General features: G+C 46.4%; 1 protein-coding gene across 1 annotated transcript; it reads left to right on the forward strand.

Annotated features, from left to right (window-relative positions):
- sigmar1 (sigma non-opioid intracellular receptor 1) lies at window positions 1–23369 on the forward strand. The gene is made up of 6 exons (XM_084326408.1): window positions 1–159; window positions 377–410; window positions 6109–6160; window positions 17192–17340; window positions 19100–19192; window positions 23034–23369. The coding sequence occupies exons 1-6, from the start codon at window positions 49–51 to the stop codon at window positions 23264–23266; spliced, it is 672 nt and encodes a 223-aa protein (XP_084182534.1). The 5' UTR covers window positions 1–48; the 3' UTR covers window positions 23267–23369.
- Window positions 23370–23717: the final 348 nt, after the last annotated feature.

Genomic DNA, 23717 nt, shown 5'->3' on the forward strand with positions numbered 1-23717 from the left:
GTCGCGTCCTGTTCGTCTCTCTCTCTCTCTGAGTCTCTGATAACCAAGATGTCGCTGATCACCAGGGTGCTGCAGCTCATCGTGCTCTGCGGGGTGGCCGTGCTGGCCGTGCTCTCTCTCAGACACTGGATGGCCACGAAGCAGTACGTGTTCAACAAGGTAAATGCTAAATGCTATGCTAAATACCTGTATGTCCCTATGCCATAAATGTCACTATGAATTGAAAATGGGGGACCCTGATGTAAACAAGACGAAAGTCTTTCTCTGGTCTGCATCCCCTTAACAATTGTGTGTATTGCGCCGTACTGTATTGTACCCATTCTGCAATCTGTTAATAAAGTATTCATTCAATCATTCATTCATTCATTCATTCAAGGACGACGTGGCGAAGCTGGCCAAGCAGTATGCAGGTGAGTTGTGTTCCAGTTGTAACTAATGAGGTGAGCTGGGGATTACTGGCCTCTCTCTATATATATATCCCTACCTAGATTACCTCCACGCCAGGCTACGTGGAGAGGCCATGATCAACGTTATTATTATTGATTACAAGGAGTTGATGACTACAGCAAGCTAACTTTAAGTTTGATTATTAGCTTAAATATCGACTCTAGTATAGACCCACATACATTTATGACATACCAGATTTACAAATACAGTACTGTTTGTGATACAAAAAGAGTCTATACTCCCTGTTTTAGACTCTTTTTGTATCACAAACAGTACTGTTTTTGTAGATCTGGTATGTCATAGATGTAGCAGTACTGTCTATCTGTATGTCATGTATGTTATGCTGAATTGAAAATGGGGGACCCTGATGTAAACAAGACGAAAGTCTTTCTCTGGTCTGCATCCGGGTCATTGACGGATAAGACTTTTCAATAGGCCAATTTTAAAATACAAAAAATAAGGATATATTTGGCCATTTTTCAAACATTTGGAATGTAGTGTATACATGCATTTATGCAAAAAAAAACAAATTAAGAGATTTTAGTGTTTTTAAAGTTGAATTAATAGGACATGGCCTTAATAAAAGTCATTTGGGGCGACCGTAATTTATCTCAAAATTAATATATTTCCTTAACATTACTAATATTTTAACAGGTATCAGTAATTAAATATACATCTTAAGAAAGACAGGCTTGTGTGCCCTTTAATTTTTTGTAAACCATGATTTCACAAGTTTATTCTATAATGGCAGTGTCTCCCTCGTAATGCAGTTACAATACCCATATATGCTCTAAAACCCATAAAACTGATTTAAAATGTGTACAGATAGTATCCATTTAAGCATAGTATATCAGTGATTAATATTTTGAGCCAAAACTGATGGATATTCTATTTTGAATTTAGTACAGTTATTGACAATCATTGGTTACCCCGCATGACAAATGGTCGCCCCAAATGATGAGAGTAGTTAAAAGTCTATTTAAAATGTTACACAATGCAGTTCAGACAAAAGAAAACGGAACAATGTTTTATTACAATCTTTTCAAGTGGTCAACAAAAATATTCTTCAATTCATTCAAATATCACAAAAGTAAAACATGTTAACATGCGAGGGCCCACATGTGATTTTCCCACCTGCAATTTGGCAACCTCTACCGGCTCGGGTTTGCATATATTTTAATACAATATATATATATCGAATTAAAGCCCTATTTGTTGCCTGTCGATAGCCATTTCAGGTGACACAATCCGTTCAGCGGTTCTCGAGTTACATGCCGATATGTGAGGTGTGCGCCGAAGTACAGTGTTGTACAAATACAACACCGACTCCCGGGGCTCTAGCTCCATCAATCATCTGGCACGGTAGGTTACAAGCTTCGTCAGGAACATTCAAATATTACAAATGTTAAAAACATTAAACATTCAAAAAGTTAAAGTGCAATACACATTACATGCTTCAGGAACTTGAACATTTCACAAATGTCCATTTTCATGTCCTCATATCATCATTGGTTTTGTCAATGTATGAGAGCGAGAAGGTGGATTAAGTAGAATCACTTTTGTGATGGTAGTCACATTGGACAGGGATTAACAATTTAAGTCAATAATAAAAGGTAAACAGAGTTGTATGTATGGAATAAAAATTAAACACCAACACAGTTCTATAGTCAATAAACAATAACCACCAACATAGTTGCATGGATGAAATCAACGCTAAACAACTACAACACAGTTGTATCAGTTCCTTTTAGGGATGGCACGATACCACTTATTCATGTCCGATACTGATATCACAGCCTTGAGTATCTGCCAATACCGATATCCATCCGATACTCCCTTAAAAAACAAAAACCTGTGTTTAACCTAGCCATCTATAAAACATCAAAAACTCCCCTAAAGGAAGAAATACATACCACACATGACTGCTCAGTTATGTAATAGTGCTACTGCTTTTTATTTTGTTCAAATTATTTAGTTAATACGTTAATAAGACTACATCGATTTCATGACGGCTTCCTGTCCTCACGTCTAAAACGTCTGTTTACCGGTACAATGCGTGGAGAGTTTCCAATCATTGGTAAACAAACATAGTGCTGAAAATATACACTTTGACTGCTGTTTTGATAGGGTTAGGGTCTTTACTCTTGGCTACATTTGAAAAAGAAACACAACATTGTACTTATTTGAGATAGCTGTGTCAGAGATAATGACGGTTTGGCAACATGAAGTGAGGCTAAGCGTCGGAAACCTACATTTTCAACAACAGAAAGGGGCTGGTCGTCCAGCACAATAAATGTGGTTATTTTCTCGGTTTTCTTCAGCTTTGCTTTGTTACTGTCTGCAGGGAGTTTCTCTCGCTTCTGAATGGTTTCCAGCTATGTTAGCTGCTGCGACAAAACTTTTCCTCTTGGCATTCGTTGCAGAACTCGGCATACTCCCTTTCCATGATTAATCTGCAAGTGTTGTGTGGTGTTGAAGTTTCCAGTGTTGCTGCCACCCCTAGAAATACTTGCGTCGCAGATATTACACTTGGCTGTGTCGTGTTATTCCACAAGTATACATGCGAGTCCTCTGTATTTGTTTGTGCGTGTCTTCATTCTGTTAGCTCCACCATACAGGTCCGTTATTATCCGCTCTTAGTCTACTCTGCCCTGCGTACCTGTCTGTGACCCCAGTACGGTGGCCTGTACTCTGTGTCGTATTAATGCACACACATTAGCATAACACCACAGGCTGTTTTGCCTTTTTCTTCTTTGAGCTTAAAATAACTCCACACACATGATCGCGGCGCGCTGCTAACAAGTTGACTTACGTTTAGCTAATGCTAACGCTGTTGTCATGCTACTACTGTTCACGTGATGGCATGCTTTACGGCCTGTATCGGATCGGAACATTTTCCGATATCCAATCCTGTGAATTTGACCAGTATCGGACCAATACCGATACTGAGTATCGGATTGGTGCCATCCCTAGTTCCTTTTATATTATCTCATGGTAAACTGCAGGCATTTCAAATTGAGGTACATGTGCATGTTTTAACAAATCAGGCAACCTGAACACCTAGAATAAGAAGCACACCAAAAAACAAAACACTGATATTTTTTACATTTAGTTAAATTATTAATGTTCGGTTATGACATCATACAGTGACATCACGAATGTTCCAGAACGTTCGATCATGACATCATACTGTGACATCACAAATGTTCCAGAGCGTTCGATCATGACATCATACTGTGACATCACAAATGTTCTAGAACGTTCGGTCATGACATCATACTGTGACATCACAGATGTTCTAGAATGTTATATTATGACAAATAAGACGGTTCAATGACTATCTAAATCCAATCAATATTCCTAATGCCGTTTCAGTGTAAGGTTATAAAAATAAACATATAAACATTCATACAATACAATATAGCTTTGGCTCCTACAGTCAACATTCCCCAAAGATATATCAAACATGAAACAAAATTTGATCAGGTTATAATGGAGATGTTGCACAGTGCAATCCACTGAACATTTATTGTTGAAATATGTCACTGTTGATCATGAGCTGGATATATAACCTATGGTTTCAAGGGATGTTAAACCTACTGTAGAATCAAAGTAAATGTTAGTGATTCAAATCCTCATTTAGAGGTAGGGGATCCACCACAGCTTGCCCTGCTGCTCTTCTCTACTTCTACACCAGTCAGAACTGGTGGAGTGTTCTCCATGGATGGTGGTGTCCGGTCCAGCATCGCCTTTTCCATCTTTTTCCTTCTCCCTGTAACCTCTGGATGCAGCCTTCTCCCTCTCCGATAGCTCATCTGACTTCACATGGAATCATGCCCTGTTGTTTTCTTCTTGCTGAAACAATAGTGTATAATGTGATACTAATTCTGGTGGGCTAAATTACATACAAACTTAAGTTCAAGATATTACAGAAAAGGTCATTCCTAATCCTACTAACATGACAGTTTGAAATACACCAGAGAAAGATATACTGCATGTTACCTATAGTTTTTTTTACCTCTCTCTTTTCCTGGCAAGATAGTCTGCATTGACCCGCTGTCTGTAGTGAGCAGTCTTCTGTTTGCTTGTTTGTGCCATCTAGAAAATAGGTTAAACTAGTTAAACATGACTAATACATGTACAATTACCTAAATGGAATGTCATGCTATACCGTTTTAAAAATGTTCTCATAAAATGGTGCAATACTCAGAAAGAAAAGTTAATTCCTAAATAGGAATGAAAAATTACAGAAATTTTGAAAAATATATGTTAAAGTATACAAAGAGTTATGCTAAAACAAAGAACTTTATGTATATAAAACATGAATAAAATATAAATATACAGAAACTACATATATCTATCATCTAAAACACTCAGCAGTGGTCGCCCCACATGATACTCGGTCGCCCAGATGATGTTTTTAAGGTCAGTCAAATATTACAGGCTAACCATTAGCTACAGAAACCAAACTAGCTAGCTCTTACCACAGGTCACTATCAAATTCATCATCAAAATATAGATTTTCAGATAAAACTTATTATTCACAGTTTTGGGGCGGTCGTCCCACAAGACATCCAAAAGTGGCAAAGTTCTACATTACAGCAGTTAAAAAGGAGATTTATTTGCCAATATGAAAGAGACTTACTAACCTGCTAGTTGTTTCTCTGGGTCCCTCACATGTGACTGGCTGATGCAACATCCTGTCCTTGAGGTGGTTTCAAAATAAAAGTCCCACAATAGACCTGTCTCAAACCCTGCCCCTTTTCTTGATCCTCCAATCACAGCTGTCGCTTACCTCGGACTTCCTCGTACAAACTTTGTTTGTACGAGGAAGTCCGAGGTAAGCGACAGCTGTGATTGGAGGATCAAGAAAAGAGGGCAGGGTTTGAGACAGGTCCATTGTGTTTTCTTGATGGTCGCCCCAGATGATATTTCATAAAATTAACATATGTGGACAACATTCGTTTGTATATTATGATGGAAGTACATGTGCAAATGCTTAATAATTTTGTCAATGACTGCAAAACATGTTTGAAATTATGCCAAATAGGGCAAGGGAAATATTTAAATAGATTTAAAGTGATTTTAAGCCGGTTGTCCAAATAGAAGTCAATGCTGGACGGTCGCCCCACATGGACATTTGACACTTCAGATAGCAGAAAAATTACCAATAACTCAAATGTTTGGAGGAGTTAGAGTGGGTCTGTATATGGGGAAGGTATTAGAGATACATGTAATCTTTTTATGAATTTTAATGTTTTCTTTAAGGTAAGAAATTCAGTGGGACAGAAAAAATAGGCGTCACGTCATTGACCCATCCCCTTAACAAGTGTATGTATTGAGCCATACTGTATTGTACCCATTCTGCAATCTGTTAATAAAGTTTTCAATCAATCAATCAGTCCACCCTGCTGTTGAGCAACTGTCGCTCTTTAACCCCAATAGGAATGTGTGTTATCTTATGGTTATTATGGCTGAATGAATACCACCACATACTGTAGTGTGTTGTTGACAGACTATCGCTTTCTCTCTCCCTCCTCTCTCTCTCCCTTCTCCTCACCCTCTGTTTCTTCCTATCCCTGGCTTCTTCCCCTCCCTCTGTCCCCCCTCTCTCTCTCTCCATCTGTCCCTGTCCTCTCTCTCTCTCTCTCTCTCTCCTAGGCCAGGACCACGAGCAGGCGTTCTCCAAGGTGGTGGTAGAACTGAGGAAGAGGTAATGACATCAGAAGGAGGAGACCTGATCTAACAACGTAGAGAGCGTTTAGCCTGATGCTACACAGGTGCCCTTTCTGCTGACCATCCTCTACAGCTGAGAAGTAGCCTGTTGGCTACAGACATGGCCACGGAGGAGGGCTACTGGGCTCACATGGCAGCCACTACAAACTGCCACAGCTTAAACTCATGGCCATTATCGCTATAATATGCATATCTCAAGGCGTTTTGCAGCATAAATGCTTCATAAATGGTGCATTTTTATATGGCGCTTTTATCCAAAGCGCTTTACAATTTTGTTCCTCACATTTTACCCATTCACTCACACATTCACACACCGACGGCAGAGGCGACCATGCAAGGTGCCAACCTGCTCATTGTGAGCAATTAGGGGTTAAGTGTCTTGCTCAAGGACACTTCGACACGATGCCCGGGAGGAGCGGGAATCGAACCAGGAACCTCCGGATTACCAGACAACTGCTACCTCCCGAGCCACGAGTCGCTTCAATAAAAAAAGTGTTAGCCGGTCTAACTTTCTGATCTCTGGTCTACAGTCTACCTATTCATGCTGCTCATTCTTATCAAGTACAACCGTACAATAAATTCAAACAGTAGAATAGAATAGAAATACTTTATTCATCCCGAGGGAAATTTGGCTACAGATCGCTCACGGTAAACATTTAGGTAGTCAAAACAAAAGTCACGAATAAGGATAAAAATAAGCCTAAGAATAAAATATCGTCCGGGGTAACATGTCATGTTGTGTATATACATTCTAATATAAAATATACAGTAAAAATATACAGAAATATACAGTAAGTGTAATATTGAACAATGTTGTTTTAAAAGTAAAAGTCCAGGAAGATGGTAACTGTCACTCTGTGCTCAGTGATGCAGTGTAAAGTCTGATGGCTGTCGGGATGAAGGACTTCCTGTGCCGTTCAGTGCTGCATCTCGTGAGTCTTAGTCTAGCACTGAACGTGCTCCTCCTGTCGGCCAAGTGTGTGTGTGTAGTGGGAGGGAGGGAGGGAGGGAGTAGAGTTGGCCAACATCATCATCATCATCATCACAAGCAACCTACAAGGGCGATGCACTGATATCACGTCTTCACTGTCGATACCTCGTCTTAGGCCTAAGCGTTCGGTATCTGTTGATACTGAGTTTCCGATCCGTCGCTTATACTCGTATACTTTATTGGAGAGATCTTAATGTGGTGGTGATTCTACAAACTTTTGGGGACAGAGCCTTCAGCATAGCGGCCCCCACCCTCTGGAACTCTCTCCCAGCTGAGATCCGCTCGGACACATCCTTGAACTCTTGAGACAGCCCTGAAAAAACCGACCTGTTCACGAAGACCTCCATCCTTTATTCAGATTCAGATTCAGACAACTTTATTGATCCCGTGTGGGGCAATTCATATTTGTAGCTTCACGAGTAACAAAAACAACCAAAACAAAACATCTCAATGACAGCACGGCAACAACAACATTCCATGCAATAAACAATCCAGTAAAAGTAAAAACGGACAACTAAGTGTAAAAGGCTACTTAAAATGACTACTGTCTGTGTTTAAAAGTCTGATAGCCGAGGGTACAAAAGATTTGGCGTAACGGTTGGTCCTACTTGGTGGAACGTCATAACGGCGGCCAGAAGGCAACAGTGAAAACCGCTGAGACAGAGCGTGGAGGGGTTGGTTTGTGATGCTCGTCGCCTTCTTGACCACCTGGTCCGTCCAGAGAGATTATATAATTACATTTTTACATTTACATTGAGTCATTTAGCTGACGCTTTTATCCAAAGCGACTTACAAGTTCTGTAGGACAAGTCATCAGGAAGGGCACAACTCTATTAGCTGAGTAACAATGTTCATCAAAGTGTTGAGTGCTACAGTGTATGTAGCTAAGGGGCTACACAACCCTGACTGTATTTAGATGTTTAGATTAGACCACTACTAGAATATTAATTAGCCAGACAATATAGTTACACAAAATGGCGGACACTCCATTAACTGCGAGGGGACAGTGAAACCGAGTTAAACAATCACTTTAATATTAATAGGAAACATACATAGCATATGAACACAGATCTCCTGTTATTACTTTAATATCAATGCCACAATGTCCGAGGTAACGATAGTTTCTATACTACGGGTACCCGACCGTTGGAGCTCTGAATGGAGTGGATTGGGACGAAGCACGCAGAACAGGGAAAAGCAAGATGATGGATGGAGACGGTGGTCCTCTGGAGTTCCTACTTCCAGAGGGCTGCAGACACACTTAGGATAATCCGGTCGTCGCTGGGGAGGAAAGGGTCTCGCACGGACCGGTCCTTGTATTCCTAGCGCCCGATGGCAGAATTAATGGCTATTAGTCCAAACGCCCGTTGGCATGGTTGATAGCTAGTTAGCCCTTGTTGCTAGGCTAACCCGCATGAAGTCTTCAATAAGTAGTTATATCCCGAACGTCGCTGGATTCAACTATAAGTCTCTCCACGTTACTTCGCTTACACAAGTCACTATACTGTGCCAATAATGGCTCGACAATATTATGGTTGTATCTAATTAGCCGTGCGGCTCTCTATAACGATACGTTGCCTTGCCGTCCTGTTTACAACTGCGCCAAACGTTACTTCTCTCTCACTCTGTGTTACCTGAGGGCTGAGCCTATTCACCCCCACAGATCAATGCGCTCTCTCTGGGCTTGCCTGGGCATGTTCTGAAACATGTCTACAGGGGGCGCGCGCTGGCGCCTATGGCATTAAGAATGGGACATATTCAAAAGGCGAATGATAAATACTGGCACGTAAAACAGATGACGTGAAGATATATATCCTTATATATATATAAACAATATATAAGTTATACAAAATAATAAACGCAGACTTTCAGTGTTAATCTGGACCTTCAGAACAGCCGCCCCCTAATTAGTCCGAACCTAATTAGCAAATAAAATGTGGGGCACAGATTAATATCCAGGGTCAAGTCAATTTCTCCATAATGGGCTGTGGGGAGTTGGAAGTAATCTATAAAGTCAGTGGGTTATCGTCGTCGTCAGGGGGGTCAGGGAACGCAGGAAGCTCTATCAACTTAGCTACTGGTCTGGTATAAGTCCGCCCTTGTACGATGACCTCTGCCGCTCTGACCTTCCCATCCGAACCATTGATCACTCTGCTCACACGGCCGGCTGGCCACGTAGCTCGGGGTAGTGACTGGTCTATGATCATCACGACGGTCCCCACGGTCAGGTTGTCCCTGTCTTTCACCCATTTCTGACGGGCTTGAAGGGAGGGTAAGTAGTGTAGGAGGAAGCGGGCCCAAAACTGGTCAGCCAGTACTTGGCTGGCTGTGTCTCCACATCCTCCGTCCGTTCATCTCGTCCTGTCTGTACACAGTCTGAGGAAGGGCAGGGTCCAGTCGCCCCATCAAGAGGTAGTTTGGGGTGATGGGGTCGATGTCAGCTACGTCGCTTGAAACGTAGCCGAGGGGCTTGGAGTTCAGAATTCCCTCTTCTCGAGCCCTCAGGTAGGCCACTGATCCGTACGCCACTTCTGAGGCGTCGCTGAAGACGTGCAAGTCTATCTGACACGTCTCCAGTCGCACGGTAGGGGGGAAGTAACTCCGCGGGATGGCCACCTCGCGGAGTAAGACAAGTTCATCCTCCCACTCTCTCCATGTGGTGGCTAGGTGCTCGGGTATGGGGTCGTCCCAGCCCTGCTCCTTGGCCCACAGTTCTCTCACCAGCATCTTCGCCCGGGTGGTGTAGGGGAGGATACACCCCATTGGGTCGTACTGGCTGGCGAGTGTTCGGTACACACTCTGCCGAGTGGTCAGTCTAGTCGTGGACGTCTCCTGATCCGTCCTCAGAGGTGTGTGTCGGTAGTGAAGCGAGTCCGTCTTGAAGCGCCAGATGAGGCCCAGAGTCATCTCTTGCGCTTCGCCTGGGGTGTGCGCCATCCAGGTCTCACTGCTAGCGGCTTTAGTCTCTGGAGGGAGGTGCTGGAGAACTTGAGGGTCGCTACTGGCCCACTGTCGGAGGTCGAATCCACCTTTGGCTAACGAAGCCCGTAGCTTCATTAGGATGCTCTCTGCTTCTTCTGGCGTGGATACGCTCTGTAGGCAGTTGTCCACGTAGAAGCTTCGTTCAACGCTGTGTCGGACATCATCGTCAGCTCCGGGGTCTTCAGCCACGTGCTTCTGTAACGCGAACGTGGCGCAGCACGGGCTGCAGGTGGTGCCGAAGGGGAGTACCTCCCATTGGTATATCGAGGGTTGTTCGTCGTCGAGCCTCTCCCTCCACAGAAACCTCAGTAAAGGCTTGTCTTCCTCCATCAGTCGAACTTGTAGGAACATTCGCTTGATGTCGCCGCTGATGGCCACTTTGTCCTGACGAAAGCGTATCAGGACGCCGAGGAGGGAGGGTCCGAGTGTAGGACCGGGCAAGAGTAGGCTATTCAGATTCTGCTGTCCAATCTGATAACTGCAATTGAACACGATGCGGTTCTTTCCGTTGTGGGTGACCTTGTGGTGGGGCACGTACCAGGACTCTGTCGTCCCTTCTGCCTCGTGGTCGTCGATTTTCTTTATGTGGCCGGCCGTTACCAGCTTCTCGATCTCGGTGTGATAGATCGTTGCTTGGGGGGGATCCTTGGCGAGTCGCCGCTCAGTGCTCTGTAGGTAGTGGTGCGTCGCTCCCTTAGGCACATGCAGAGTGGGCATCCCTTCCCGCCTCAAGAGTGGGGTTGCGTATCTTAGCACTCCGTCGACCTCGACCCTCGTAGTCTTCTGCTCTAGTAGAGCGATGGCATACTTGTCCTCCTTGGACCGAACCATCTTGCGTTCGTTCTTGAATGGCAGTGCGTCTAGTGTCCATAGCCTCTCAACGTGCTGTAGGAGAGTGTTGTCTGTGTCGCTCGCCTTGGTGTAAAGGCAGCGTGTGGACGTTGGTCGGCTGGAAGGCCTGGAGAGGGGGCCCTGGAGCGTCCACCCCAGTCGGGTCTTAACCGCGGCTGGGCATCCTCTGGGTCCGATGTGGACCGCATCAGTTGGGACAATGAGGTCCGCGTGGTCGGAGCCAATGAGTAGGGTCGGTGTAGCGCCGCTGATGAGCGGTATGGGCAGTTGGCGTAGGTGGTCGTACTTTTCCCTCAGCTGTGGGATGGGGTAATCGTAGTGTGACAAACCTATGTCGTAGCTCGTGAACGCCTTGCTGATGCTGTACCGCTTCTCAGGCTGGTCGATCGCTGCAATGGTGAACGAGACGTTTTCACCTTTGATTGTCTTTAAGTCCCGACGAATGGTACGGAGGGTCAAGGTCTCCTCTGGGCCCCGCAGGTCCAACGGAGGCGAGGAGGAGTGTCTTCTCCGACCCGTCGTCGAGGACGGCGTAGGTGTCGAGTACCTTGTCCCCGTGACTGAGGAGTACTCGTACCACCTTGAGGAGCACCCTGGAGCTCCCACTTTTCGCGGGGTCGATGTAGAGTACTTCTGCTCTCGAGTTGCTTTGTGGGGCTGGGTTTCGCTTGTTGCTCTCGTGCAGTGCTTCGAGGTGAGCGCCGTCACACTTGCCACACTTCTTCTTAAGGCGGCATTCTGCTGCCATGTGGCCGCGCACTGACTTACTTCGACAGTGGTCAGTTTCTTGAATGCGTCGCACTGTGACAGCCAGTGTTCGTTGTCGCAGTATTGACATGCGATCTTCCATTTCCCCTTGGCGTGGGGGTTGTGACTCTTCTGTCGTGACACCGACTCGGCCTGGTGCATCACTGTGATGGGCCTGCTTTGGTCTTTAGCCCTCCTCGGTCCCTCTTTAGAGTTCGAGCCACCCCATGCGAAGGTGTCGATTCTTAGGCTGCTAACCTCCCTAGCTAGGAAGTCAGCAAGATCCAGCAGTGACTGTTCCGGTCCATTCGGGTCACGGTAGTTTCGTTGCCGCCGAAAGCGTTCTTGGCGGAATGGGGGGAGCTTCTCCAATATGCGCTCCACGTTGGAGTTGGCGTACAGCTCGTACATTCCCTTCTCTTGCTGGGACCCGAGCATCCCTACTAGGGACTGTACTTTGACAGATAGGTCGTCCAGGGCTCGGTTGTCTCTGGCCGGGGGGAGACGTTCGATCTCACGTATCTCCTGAATGACATAGTCCCATGTACGTCCATAACGTCCATCGAGGGCCGCTAGGGCGTCAGAATAGGGAGTCTGTGAATTAGAGTATGCCAGCGCAATGTTGTGAGCTCTAGTTACCTTGAGATGCTTAAGGAGAATGGCGTACTTGTATGACTCGTCCTGTACTCCGGACATAATTGTCTCTAGGCACATACTGCGCTCGGTATACTGCGCTCGGTCTTCTCTTGTGAAGTCTGGGAATGTGGGTGTCCCAATGTAGGGTGCCGTGGATGGCTGTGACACTGACACACGTGGGGGGAGAGGCATCCGCGGCGAGTCTCCCTGTACGTTGGGTCGTTGGTTCGTGCTGGGCGGGAACCAGGGGCTGGGTTCCCAGGCACTATTCCTCTGTGCCGTCTGGTGCTCGAACACCCCACTGGGACGTGTTGGGGGTTCATGACGCAGCGTGTCGGGACTGAGACCAGGGCTGCTCTGTGCCTCCTGGTCTGAGATGGAGTAATGCGGGTGGGCCCTCTGTCCTCCCTCATCCTCAGTCAGGCTTTGTAGTCGCTCGGCTAGCGGTTCTGCAACGTAAGCAGGTTCTTCCCTTAAGCGGGTTCCCATGTAGCTTTGTCGTGGAGGGGAGGGTGCCCTCGACCCTTGGCGTGATGATCTCCGGGAGCTCCGGGTGGAAGAGTGGGGGGTCGCATTCTGGAGCGCTTGCGCCATCATTTGTGCTTGCAGTGTAGGTTAGTATATTAGCACAAGTGCATGACAGTAAGGTTAGTTAGGGTTAGATATCTTTAAAAGAAAATGAATAAAATCAGATAATGGTTGAAGAAGTGCGTCTTTAGTCGACAGCAAAAGATTGGACGGGTTTCGGCTGTCCTAACTGGGGTGGGTAGTTAATTCCACCATTGTGGGGCAAGGACTGAGAATAGGCGGCTTCTCCTTGATGACCCTCCCGGAGCTCGGATAGGAGTGTGTCTGAGGCGGCCAGAAGATGCAGAGCGTAGGGGTCTTGAGGGTGTGTAGTTAGAGACCATTGACCGGAGGTAGGCGGGAGCGGTTCCCTTTGCCGCATGGTATGCCAGGTCGAGGGCCTTATAAATATATAAATGTTTTGCTTATTATTATTATTATTATTATTATTATTATTATTATTATTATTATTATTATTATTATTATTATTATTATTATTATTATTATTATTATTATGTGTCAAAATGCAGCAAATCAAGTCACTTTGCTTTCTTGTTGCCCTCCCACACACGGCGGGGGACATTCTCTGGTGCCGACACCCTATTTTAGCCTGGTATCATCAGACCCACATCCAATACCGGTGTCTTCACTCTAATCTAGTTTAATTTCAGTTTACTTGGCACGTTTAAAAAGACGTACAAACACGTTAACCCTTTCCCTACCAAACGGTTAACCCTTTCACTGTGACAATACACATAAGGTTAACCATTTCACTGCCGCACAACAGCAGGTTAACCCTTTCACTGCCACACTACAGAAGGTTAACCGTCGGTAGTGTGATAGTAAAGGGTTAACCTTCTGTAGTGTGGCAGTGAAAGGGTTAAGAGATCAGTGCCAAAGCAGAGGCAGGGGACCAGAACGGGCCTATAGGAGGCAGGGGACCAGAACGGGCCTATAGGAGGCAGGGGACCAGAACGGGCCTATAGGAGGCGGGGGACCAGAACGGGCCTATAGGAGGCGGGGGACCAGAACGGGCCTATAGGAGGCAGGGGACCAGAACGGGCCTATAGGAGGCAGGGGACCAGAACGGGCCTATAGGAGGCAGGGGACCAGAACGGGCCTATAGGAGGCGGGACAGCAGAACGGGCCTATAGGAGGCGGGAGACCAGAACGGGCCTATAGGAGGCGGGGGACCAGAACGGGCCTATAGGAGGCGGGACAGCAGAACGGGCCTATAGGAGGCGGGGGACCAGAACGGGCCTATAGGAGGCGGGACATCAGAACGGGCCTATAGGAGGCAGGGGACCAGAACGGGCCTATAGGAGGCGGGACATCAGAACGGGCCTATAGGAGGCAGGGGACCAGAACGGGCCTATAGGAGGCGGGACAGCAGAACGGGCCTATAGGAGGCGGGACAGCAGAACGGGCCTATAGGAGGCGGGACAGCAGAACGGGCCTATAGGAGGCGGGAGACCAGAACGGGCCTATAGGAGGCGGGACAGCAGAACGGGCCTATAGGAGGCGGGACAGCAGAACGGGCCTATAGGAGGCGGGACAGCAGAACGGGCCTATAGGAGGCAGGGGACCAGAACGGGCCTATAGGAGGCGGGACAGCAGAACGGGCCTATAGGAGGCGGGACAGCAGAACGGGCCTATAGGAGGCGGGACAGCAGAACGGGCCTATAGGAGGCCTCCACTTGATTCAGAAAATACATTGAACACAAATCGACATGATGTTCGCTTCCTGTGAGCTCATATTGAAGACGACGAAGAAGAAGAAACACCAGAGAGGGAAGAAATGCTGACAGAAAATATGTTTTCTATCTACGTTTCGATTTGTCAATTAGGAACTCAACAGAAACTGCGTTTGTAAACATTCAGAGAGGAAAACGCATTATTGCATTTATTACTACAGTGAAAGTCATTTCTCATCCGTGCCTCAGTCTAACAACTCCACTCCATCTGTGCCCTGTAGCCGCTAGGGCTGAGCCCCCAAGCGTTCGAACGTTCGAACCTTTGTTCGTTACGTTGGCGTTCGAATTCTAAATCAACATTTGAATTTTAAATGTTTAATAAAAAAGTTTATTTTTTCTTCTATTTTTTTCTATTCATTCTGTTTAAACCAATGGGGTTTTTCTTCACAGTTGCAGATAAAGATTAGGCTACACTAATATTATAGTATTAAAAGAAACTGAGTTATATTCATTAACACTTTCAGTGCCCAGCAGGGGGCGCACATTTAGTGCTTGAATGCCCACCATCCACTTCAATGTTAACGTTAATATCGCCTAATCTATGTTTAAAATTATGGCTATGTGTTTAATCTGCCCGTCGCTTATCAATGACTCATTTCCAGTCAACATTGTCGAAGCGGATTGTTTTTTTATCGGTTAATTTCCATTTGATAGCATTTTGAAAAGCCCTCGTTTTCAAGAAGAAAAAAAAAGAATCCCTGATAAACGCCATGTACTGTAATATTCTAGAACGTTGTAATTTTTAGGCCTATTTATGAATCGTTTTCAAATAAACGCTAGATTATCGATAGTATATGTGTACGTATGCACGCTGTAAATCGATTCTCTTAGTTCCTGATCACTCGCACAGTCAAAACAGCCATATCACATATAGGGGAAAAGCTTATATCTCCGTGAAAACAGGTCTGATTATCCTAAGACTGGTAAAATAGATTCCTTACCTGAGATCAGATGGTATCCAAATGGATTATTCCAATTCCTGATCGCCATTCCAAAAATCGATCCTTTTATTGTTCGTATACTGTAAAACACATACACACTGTGCTGAGGGTCCACAATGAATCTGATCGGCTCCGGTTACATGCGTGAGAAGTAAAATGTGGATTCCGGAGTTTTTTTTTCTCATCAATTTTCATTGAGTCCAATCCAAAAGGGTGCATTACCATCTGGGAGACGATAGGGGGCGCTTTTTTCACATCTGAGCGCCTGGCGGGGCAGGCTTACCAACGGTAGACTCGGTTGATGAAATATGAATTCAGATCGCTAATAAAAAAAATTAAACGAGAATTCTTGTGATGGGCATTCAGGGGGCGGGCTGATAACCCGAGATATCTCGTGATGGGCATTCAAAGTGTTAAAGAAAGTTGATTTAATTGATTTAGTTGGGGGGCTTCTCGCTGGGGCTGGAAAGTTGATTTAATAAAATAATTTAATTTAATCAGATTAATCACTTTATTCAAATTGAGGATATAAAAAAGTTATACAAATTTTTTTAATTAAAAACTAAGGTTCGAACGGCCGTTCGCAAAAAGCCTGACGAAGTTCGAATCCCAGAAACAGGCTTCGGGGACACGGCCTCAGTAGCCGCTTGTTCACTTTCCCGCGTGTGTTTGATTAAGAAGCTCCTGCCCCACCGCAGGTACCCGGGACACATCCTGCCCGACCAGGACCTCCAGTGGGTGTTTGTATTAACTCCTGCCCCACCGCAGGTACCCGGGACACATCCTGCCCGACCAGGACCTCCAGTGGGTGTTTGTATTAACTCCTGACCCACCGCAGGTACCCGGGACACATCCTGCCCGACCAGGACCTCCAGTGGGTGTTTGTATTAACTCCTGCCCCACCGCAGGTACCCGGGACACATCCTGCCCGACCAGGACCTCCAGTGGGTGTTTGTATTAACTCCTGCCCCACCGCAGGTACCCGGGACACATCCTGCCCGACCAGGACCTCCAGTGGGTGTTTGTATTAACTCCTGCCCCACCGCAGGTACCCGGGACACATCCTGCCCGACCAGGACCTCCAGTGGGTGTTTGTATTAACTCCTGACCCACCGCAGGTACCCGGGACACATCCTGCCCGACCAGGACCTCCAGTGGGTGTTTGTATTAACTCCTGCCCCACCGCAGGTACCCGGGACACATCCTGCCCGACCAGGACCTCCAGTGGGTGTTTGTATTAACTCCTGCCCCACCGCAGGTACCCGGGACACATCCTGCCCGACCAGGACCTCCAGTGGGTGTTTGTATTAACTCCTGCCCCACCGCAGGTACCCGGGACACATCCTGCCCGACCAGGACCTCCAGTGGGTGTTTGTATTAACTCCTGCCCCACCGCAGGTACCCGGGACACATCCTGCCCGACCAGGACCTCCAGTGGGTGTTTGTATTAACTCCTGACCCACCGCAGGTACCCGGGACACATTCTGCCCGACCAGGACCTCCAGTGGGTGTTTGTATTAACTCCTGACCCACCGCAGGTACCCGGGACACATCCTGCCCGACCAGGACCTCCAGTGGGTGTTTGTGAACGCCGGCGGCTGGATGGGCTCCATGTGTCTCCTCCACGCCTCGCTCACCGAGTACGTGCTGCTGTTCGGGACCGCCGTGGACACTGGGGGGCACTCGGGTGAGGAGGACCAGGGGGTCAGGGGCGGAGACGTGTGTGAGGAGGACCAGGGTCAGGGGCGGAGACGTGTGTGAGGAGGACCAGGGTCAGGGGCGGAGACGTGTGTGAGGAGGACCAGGGTCAGGGGCGGAGACGTGTGTGAGGAGGACCAGGGTCAGGGGCGGAGACGTGTGTGTGTGTGTGTGTGTGTGTGTGTGTGTGTGTGTGTGTGTGTGTGTGTGTGTGTGTGTGTGTGTGTGTGTGTGTGTGTGTGTGTGTGTGTGTGTGTGTGTGTGTGTGTGTGTGTGTGTGTGTGTGTGTGTGTGTGTGTGTGTGTGTGTGTGTGTGTGTGTGTGTGTGTGTGTGTGTGTGTGTGTGTGTGTGTGTGTGTGTAGGGTGAGGAGGACGGGGTCAGGGACGGAGACGTGTGTGTGTGAGTGTGAGTGTGAGTGTGAGTGAGTGAGTGAGTGAGTGAGAGAGTGAGAGAGTGAGAGAGTGAGAGAGTGAGAGAGTGAGAGAGTGAGAGAGTGAGAGAGTGAGAGAGTGAGAGAGTGAGAGAGAGAGAGAGAGTGAGAGAGTGAGAGAGAGGCACACAGACGTTCACATTTGAATCGATACCGGCACCTTTTTTCAGTACTTTAGTCTCTAAAAATGTTATCTACCTCAGTTGTAAAAACTTAAAAATGATTTATTATCATTATTATTTATTTAGAACAATTTGTTAATATATATATAATATTGCAGCGAGCGTTGTCTGCATCTAGCTTTGTAAAGTGTAACCACACTTGCCATCGCCCCGACTGCTTTGTTGTTGCATCAAGTAAAACCCCAGGTAAGCGTGTGTTGTGCGCGTTGACGTGATCTGACTTAAAAAAAATAAAAATAAAAAAATGTGGCACCGGTGGATCTCACGTTAATCGGTACTCTGTAGTACTGGCATGTTTCGGTCGGTACCCTTAAAAGTACTGGGTAGTAGGGTACCCATCCCTATGTGTGTGTGTACTAGGGATGGGTACCTTTCACATTTGAACCGATACCGGTACCCAACGGTACCTTTTTTCGGTACTTTAGTCTCAAGAAATTTAATTTACCTACCTCAGTCGTAAAAAAAAAATCCAAACTTCAAATAACTACAATTTCGACAGTTTTCGGCTTGTCATTGCTCCGACTGCTTTGTTGTTGAATCAAGTCAAATCCTAGGTAAGCATATATTGTGCGTGTGAACGTTGACGTGAAAAGAAAAAAGTAAAAAAAAAAAAAAAAAAGTAAAAAAAAAAAAAAAAGTAATAAGAATTTTTAATTTTTTTTTTTTTTTTTTTTTAATTCGGTTTCTCACTTGATTCGATACTCGGTAGTACCGACGTGTTTCGGTTCGGTACCTCAAAAGTACCGAATTCGGTACCCATCCCTAGTGTGTACACGTACATAGATGTGTGTGGAGTTGGCTCTTTGTCATTATTGACCTTTTTCCTGGCGCTGGATATTGGCACCGACTACCGAATCAGATTTAGATGTCGATTCACAAGGTCCAGATTTGATTTCTATTACATTTAGATTCTATACCGATTTCAATTAGGCTTGATGGCACTGGTTTCAGGGGGCTGGCAGCGCCTGCCATCGTTGTCAGAATAATGTTATTTGTTATTTTGAGTTTCTGTACTAGAGCAGCGGGCAAATACCTAGAGACGTCTGCAAGACGGGAGGCGTGCTAGAAATAACCTCTCCTCCTCCTCCTCCTCCTCCTCCTCCTCCTCCTCCTCCTCCTCCTCTACTCTGGCAGGTCGCTACTGGGCAGAGATCTCAGACACCATTATTTCTGGCACCTTCAGACAGTGGAAAGAGGGGACCACCAAAAGTGAAATATACTACCCTGGTAAGACACACACACACACACACACACACACACACACACACACACACACACACACACACACACACACACACATGAATTATTCTTGTCCACATAAGATAAGATATTCCTTTATTGATCCCCTTGGGGAAATTCAGCCGTCATAGCAGCATGGGGGGGGGGGGGGGGGTACAGGAATGGGCAGGGTAATCGTGTACATACATTAGAAACAGACTAGGGACATGCATCTTGTGAGTGCAATCGGGTAGACAGACGTTTGAGTTACATATTTATGTGTTGAATTGATAATCAGGTTGGTGATACATGCAGCATACAGTAAGTACCTTTATTACATGGCGTTTTTTAACATTCGCCAAAATGCTCGATTGTTGCCACTAAGGCTGAGCCCGAACCCTGTTTTTAGGGTTCGAACGTTCGCCAGGGTTTATCGAACGAACGTTCGAACGTTCGTTTTTTGTAAATTTTTTAATAAAAAAAAACTATTAAATTTATTTTTTTTTTTTGTATTATAGATCCTACGGAGGGCGGCATTGCATAATCTATTGGTGAAAAAACATGTTGTTTACAGTGGTGGCTGTTCATGTAAACATGTAATTAAACAAAGCACTCAGAAGAAAATAAACAAGCTGCTGAGTACTGCATAAAGTTCCTACTTATGATAAACAATAGCCCTTGCACACCGCAGTCACGTAAGGGGCTAGATAAACAAATGCATTCGTTTTGTGGCATTGACGTTATATAGTTAGTGTTACACGTTCAATAACAGGTATTCACTCTTGGTCGACGGGAAGGAGAGGCGCGCGCCTCGGCTCCTTCCACCGTCTACCTCGGAACGGGGGACGACAGAGAGACACCGGCGGGGTGCCGCCGGGCTCCCAACACGCCTGCCGCCCGTCCGCCCTCGGCCAGAGTTGTTTACAACGCAACCACCTCCCGCCATGAAGCTCGCGCTCCGTGGCCGAAAAAGGCTGGTATTCATTAATGATCCTTCCTCAGCGGGGAGCTACGGAGTCTGTTCACTCTGTTGTGCTTCTCGGGCTCGCAAGCAGATAAATGTATTGCCGGAAGTAAAAAAAATAATTAAACGCTTGCCGATTGGTGGTAACAGCAGAGGCGGGTGCAAGCGGTGTGACGTAATTGGCAGAATCACCTGTCAATCAAAATGGTTCTATTGCATTGGTTGAGACAATAGTATCCAGCTACAGCCCGGCAGAGACCACACTGGTTGAGCCGAGCGCACTCGGGGGACGCGCCGCTTCACATCGCCTCAACGTCGCGCGCCTGCCTTTTTTTTTTTTTTCACCGAACGTTCGAACCTATTAATTAAAGTCCGAATGTCAACGTAACGAACGAACGTTCGAACGTTCGAACGTTCGGGCTCAGCCTTAGTTGCCACTAACAGCGGTCAATTATTTCTCGATAATTCACCGCTGCTACGGGCGACGCGCAATAATGACCGCTGTTAGGGGCAACGGAGCGCTATTGACCAATCACAATCAAGCATTTTGATCGCAGTCACGAAAGCTAAGCTGTACCATTATGCACAGCTGCACTAAATCAGGTGCAATCAAGTCCACACACCTGCCGGCTGCCGGCGATGACAGAGGAGCCACAGAACAACCGCGTCTGCATTTGATCTCGTCTTGTCGATGGTGTAAAATTAATTACGTATATTGTTAGTAAGTTAGCCATGTAATAAGCGGGATAATGTTTAGCTATACTCTGTCATTGTTGCAAAATAATTGACCTTCACTGCGTTTAGAACACTGTCGGTCAATTATTTTGCGACAATGACCTCGTAGCTATACATTATCCCTTACATAACATACCTAACTAGAACCATTACTGTCATGGTACACCAAACACAAAGCAGAAAATAACCCTGCCACACAAGGGTTGCCTGGATGTATAGACCAGCAGTTCAATCAATCAAGTAAATTTAAAATCCGTCCATAGACCAGTGCACTTCCGCGTTACATTGAGCTGATGGAGGAGAGAGCGGGGAGAGACAATTAATGAACCTGGATGAGAGCCTTGACATTAAGTGGTTGCAGCTACGGCTGTGGAGGCGCTGGAGACACGATCCAATATACCTTTATACGCCTGAGTCTCCTGAACACGGAGCGACCAATCCCAAGTCGATCAGCACTTTCTCCGCCGAGCTATAGTAACTTTTTTGCCCCTACTCCCGAACCACACATGCGCAGATCGATGAACCTAGACTCCGTGGGCAATCTGCGCATGCAGAGTTTGAGAGTAGGTGTGGGAAAAGTGACTATAGCTTCACCCCCCCCCCCCCCCCCCCGCTCGCTCTCCCATGATTTCAGAACGCCGGAAGTGTTGCGGTGGTTTTCAGAAGCATTCCGTTGCTAGGGGAACAGCTTGGGCCCTGCTGTGTTTTTCCTGGCAGTTATTGTATTAGCAAACACTGCAACCAAGGGAACTATAAAAGAAGAAAGGGTTAAACGCACCCCTGTAGCGCCTGAACGCACACATTGGTGCCAAGTATGGGAACATTCAGTTTGGCCGACATCGAGTTGAATGGGATCAGCCGTCTCTTCGTTTTATGGTCTGTAACTTAAACAGGTTATTACCTCGGGTGTCAGAATCATCGGCGCGTGTTGCATTGTTAACTAGCTAACGTTTGATATATTGGTTGATGTATATTTTCCTCAGGTAAATGGACTGCATTTATATAGCGCTATATACAACTTATGCCTCACATTCACACACACACACACAACAGCGGAGGCAACCATGCAAGGTGCCAACCTGCTCATCGGGAGCAGTTAGGGGGTTAAGTGTCTTGCTCAAGGACACCTCGACACGCTGCCAGGAGGAGCCGGGGACCAGAATCGAACCGGGAACCTTCTATTTACCAGCACACTGTCGCTTCTATATTTTGAATTTGAATACAGGCTTCAATAGAAATGGCACCAAGCACAGCATAGAACTCTGGTATTCTGACGTGATGATGACCCTTCCTTATTTTTAAAGTTTCCTTGACTGCAACAGGAACTAAAACTTGCGTCAATTTATGTTTATTTTGTTGTTTTAGAAAAGGTCTATAGCATCTCGTCACACTCTGTACTTGTACTAGGGCTGGGCGATATGGCCTCTAAATGATATCACGATATATTTTTTTGGCTATGTCACGATACACGATATATATCACGATATTTTGACATTTCCTCTAAAGCACTTAAAAATGCTTGATTTAACCCTTTGATGCATACAGTCACGCCAACATGATGATTATAATGGTCCCTGCAACATATGTCTGCATTAAACCTTGAAGATGCTTTCAAAAATCATTTAATTTCTAAAAATCTAAAAGAGTAGTCTACTGACACACTAATACAGAACCAAATGTATTAACATCTAAGACAATTTATATAAAAACTCTTGGGTGCCTAAAGACTTTTGCACAGTACTGTGTTTCTATCCACTTTAGCCAAATACACACACACACACACACACACACACACACACACACACACACACACACACACACACACACACACACACACACACACACACACACACACACACACACACACACACACACACACACACACACACACTACTGTGAGAAAATAATAATAATTTTGATTATCAGCAATGTTATAACATCCTACTGGTAAACAAAACACTAAAGGTGTGTGCATCATGTGTATTAAATATATATATTAACTTTTTAATTGCATGAAACATTATGAAGCTTTGCCACTGTCTGCATGGTGCCCCACTATACCCACTCGACTCGGTGGTACTAATCGATGTGGTATATTACCTACAACTGAATCGTGGTTCTTTTTCTCACGTGTCCCTTTCTGCGTCCCAGGCGACACCATCGTGCACGCGGCGGGCGAGGCCACCTCGGTCCAGTGGAGCCAGGGCACCTGGATGGTGGAGTACGGCCGCGGCTTCATCCCCTCCACGCTGGGCTTCGCGCTGGCCGACACGCTGTTCAGCACCCAGGACCTGCTCACCATGTTCTACACCGTGCGCGTCTACGCCAAGGGCATGCTGCTGGAGGCCGGCACGCTGCTCGCCGATCACTGGGTCTTCTTCTGAGGGGACCGACCCGGCCTCGTCCTCCGTCTCCTTCGCGGTCCACGGCGGAAACATCTACGTCCTCCGCGCCGCCTTTGTGACTCTCGAAACATCTAGACCAGTGGTTCCCAATCCTCTCCTCCAGGCACCCCGGCCGTTCCATGTATTTGTTCAATTCCACCACCAGCACACCTGATTCAACTAATAACGGGCTTCTTAAGTTGAATCAGGTGTGCTGGTGGTGGAATTTAACAAATACATGTAAGGCTGGGGTGCCTGGAGGAGAGGTTTGGGAACCACTGGACTAGACGTTTTTGCCTCGATCCAGCGTTCAGGGACCGACCCGGCTTTGTCTTCCGTCTTCTTCGCGGTCCATGACGGAAACATCGACGTCCTCCTCGCCGTCTTTTTGACTCTCTAAACATCGAGACGTTTTTGCCTCGGATCCGACGTCTCAGGCTCCTCGTGGAAC

Source organism: Notolepis coatsorum, assembly GCF_963971535.1.
Source record: "Notolepis coatsorum genome assembly, chromosome: 12".
NCBI lineage: Eukaryota > Metazoa > Chordata > Actinopteri > Aulopiformes > Paralepididae > Notolepis > Notolepis coatsorum.

Coding starts and splice junctions, on each gene's coding strand:
- sigmar1 (XM_084326408.1), top strand. CDS start 49: ATGTCGCTGATCACCAGGGTGCTGCAGCTCATCGTGCTCTGCGGGGTG. Junction 160..376: donor AGCAGTACGTGTTCAACAAG/GTAAATGCTAAA, acceptor CATTCATTCAAG/GACGACGTGGCGAAGCTGGC. Junction 19,193..23,033: donor AAGTGAAATATACTACCCTG/GTAAGACACACA, acceptor TCTGCGTCCCAG/GCGACACCATCGTGCACGCG.